Genomic DNA, 2,004 nt, shown 5'->3' with positions numbered 1-2,004 from the left:
ATGTTCATGTGAAGGCCTGAGTATTGCTCTTCAGGATGGCTGTCATCATCGTCTGGTACTGGGGCTGGGGCTGGGCCTGGGCCTGGGCCTGGGGCTGGGGCTGGGACTGGGACTGGGACTGGGACTGGGACTGGGACTGGGACTGCCAATAAGGCTAGGCTGGTGCCAAGGAGCCCTCTGTCTCCTTTGCCCCAATTACAGAGCAGGCATGCCTAAGCTCAGCTTTTTATGTGGATTCTAGAAATCAAGCTTGAGTCCTCACATGTGGATGGCAAGCACTTTACAGGCTGCATTATATCCCTTGTGCCAGAATGGTTGTGAGTGAGTGTGTGCATGTGTGTGTGTGTGTTATAGGTATGCATGTTTTTATACATGTGGGTGTGCATGCATATGTAAATGTGGAGCTAATCCCTCTATCCCTTTCTCTTACTGAACCTGGAGCTTATCTGTTTGACTAGACTAGACTAGCTGGACAGGGAGCCATAGGGATCCTCCTGTCTCTGCATAATCTTGTTTTTCTTACTTATTTGCTCTGTTCATTGCTTATGGTGACCATCACTGTGGAACTTAAGCTCAAGGTGGGTGAGATGGCTCTGGTAAAGGCACCTCCTACCAAGCTCAATGACCTGAATTCAGTCCATGACCCACATGATGGAAGGAGATAACTGACTCTGGCAGGTTGTCCTCTGACCCCTACTCCCATGCTGTGGAACAGACTCACGGGGTTGGCAGCTAAGCTCTCCAACTTAAGTGGGTATAGCTCATGATACCCAACAGATACATAAAAACTTTAAAAGAATGTAAATCATAGGAATCAGCTGATTTATTCATTATTACAGGGTAGTTCTTCATTGTATGATTTTTATTTTGTTTCATGTTTCATAAGCATTATAACTATTAGTATATATATTCTCCTTTTATTTGTCATTCTTTTCTTTCTTCATTAATTTTCTTTGAGACAATATTTCTCTGTGTAGCCCTAGCTGTCCTGGAACTCACTCTGTAGACCAGGCTGTCCTTGAACTCACAAAATCTGCCTGCCTCATGCCTCACAAGGCATGCACCACCACACCCATTAGTATATTCATTAAGCTTTAAGAATTCTACTCAGAACCTTGAGCTCTTGATCCTTCTGCCTCTACCACCCAAATGCTAGGATTACAGGCATGTGCCACCACAACCAGCTATATTTAAACCTCACATACCCTGTATACCTAATCAACTTGGATATCGTCATAAACCTCATTTTGGTCTGTGAAATAGCAGAGATCTCTGCTCAGACATCACATCTGAGTGGTTGATCAAGGGTTGACAGTAGGGGTTCAGAGTGGAATGGTAGAGGGGTTAGAGCCAACCATTGGGAAGGAATCTGTACAGCTCACAGTTGTGTGACTAGGACTCAGATTTCAGGGAAAGGAGGAGGAGGATGCTTCAGAGGAGACAGTTCTGGGATACCGATTATAGTTGCTAAAATATAAAATTCAGCTAAATCAAAATGCCACGTGGTTCCAAAAGAAGTTTTAGGTAAGACATAATATCTTAAGTATATTTGAAAATTCATGTTTTTATGATGTTTTAAATATGTTTGAATGTTAAGTCCTTTAATGAGTTTATTAAAGTAATTTATTCAAATGTGATTCTTGTTTAGGATTTGAACTACAGTTCCGATTAGGCCCAACTTTACAAGGAAAAGCTGTTACTGTATATACAAATTACCCACTGCCTGGAGAAGCATTTAATCGAGAAAAATTCCATTCCTTGGATTGGGAAAACCCAACAGAGAGAGAAGATGATTCTGATAAATACTGTAAACTTCATCTGCAGCAGTCTGGATCTTTCCAGTACTACTTCCTTCAAGGGTAGGCCAGAGTTAACATAGTCTATAACGTAGGTTATCTGACGTGTTACTGTGTGAGCCACCGCTGTGCCAGATTTACAGTGCTTGTCCCCCCCCCCACTACCACCCACCTCCTTTGTTTTTCTTTCCTTTTTTTTTTTTTTTTT

At 42.5% G+C, this 2,004-nt stretch overlaps 1 protein-coding gene across 2 annotated transcripts in view; it reads left to right on the top strand.

The window, feature by feature from the left end:
• Agl (amylo-alpha-1, 6-glucosidase, 4-alpha-glucanotransferase) overlaps nucleotides 1-2,004 on the top strand; it is a 57,881-nt gene that overhangs the window by 12,473 nt on the left and 43,404 nt on the right. For both annotated transcript variants that reach the window (XM_021195564.2, XM_029537561.1), the window contains exon 3: nucleotides 1,649-1,859. In XM_021195564.2, the coding sequence (XP_021051223.1) occupies nucleotides 1,649-1,859 (211 nt within the window). The remainder of the gene's footprint in view (nucleotides 1-1,648; nucleotides 1,860-2,004) is intronic.

This window comes from Mus pahari, chromosome 4 (assembly GCF_900095145.1).
Source record: "Mus pahari chromosome 4, PAHARI_EIJ_v1.1, whole genome shotgun sequence".
Lineage (NCBI taxonomy): Eukaryota > Metazoa > Chordata > Mammalia > Rodentia > Muridae > Mus > Mus pahari.
The sequence above is the reverse complement of the archived record's forward strand: the minus strand, read 5'-3'. Positions and strand labels throughout refer to the sequence as shown.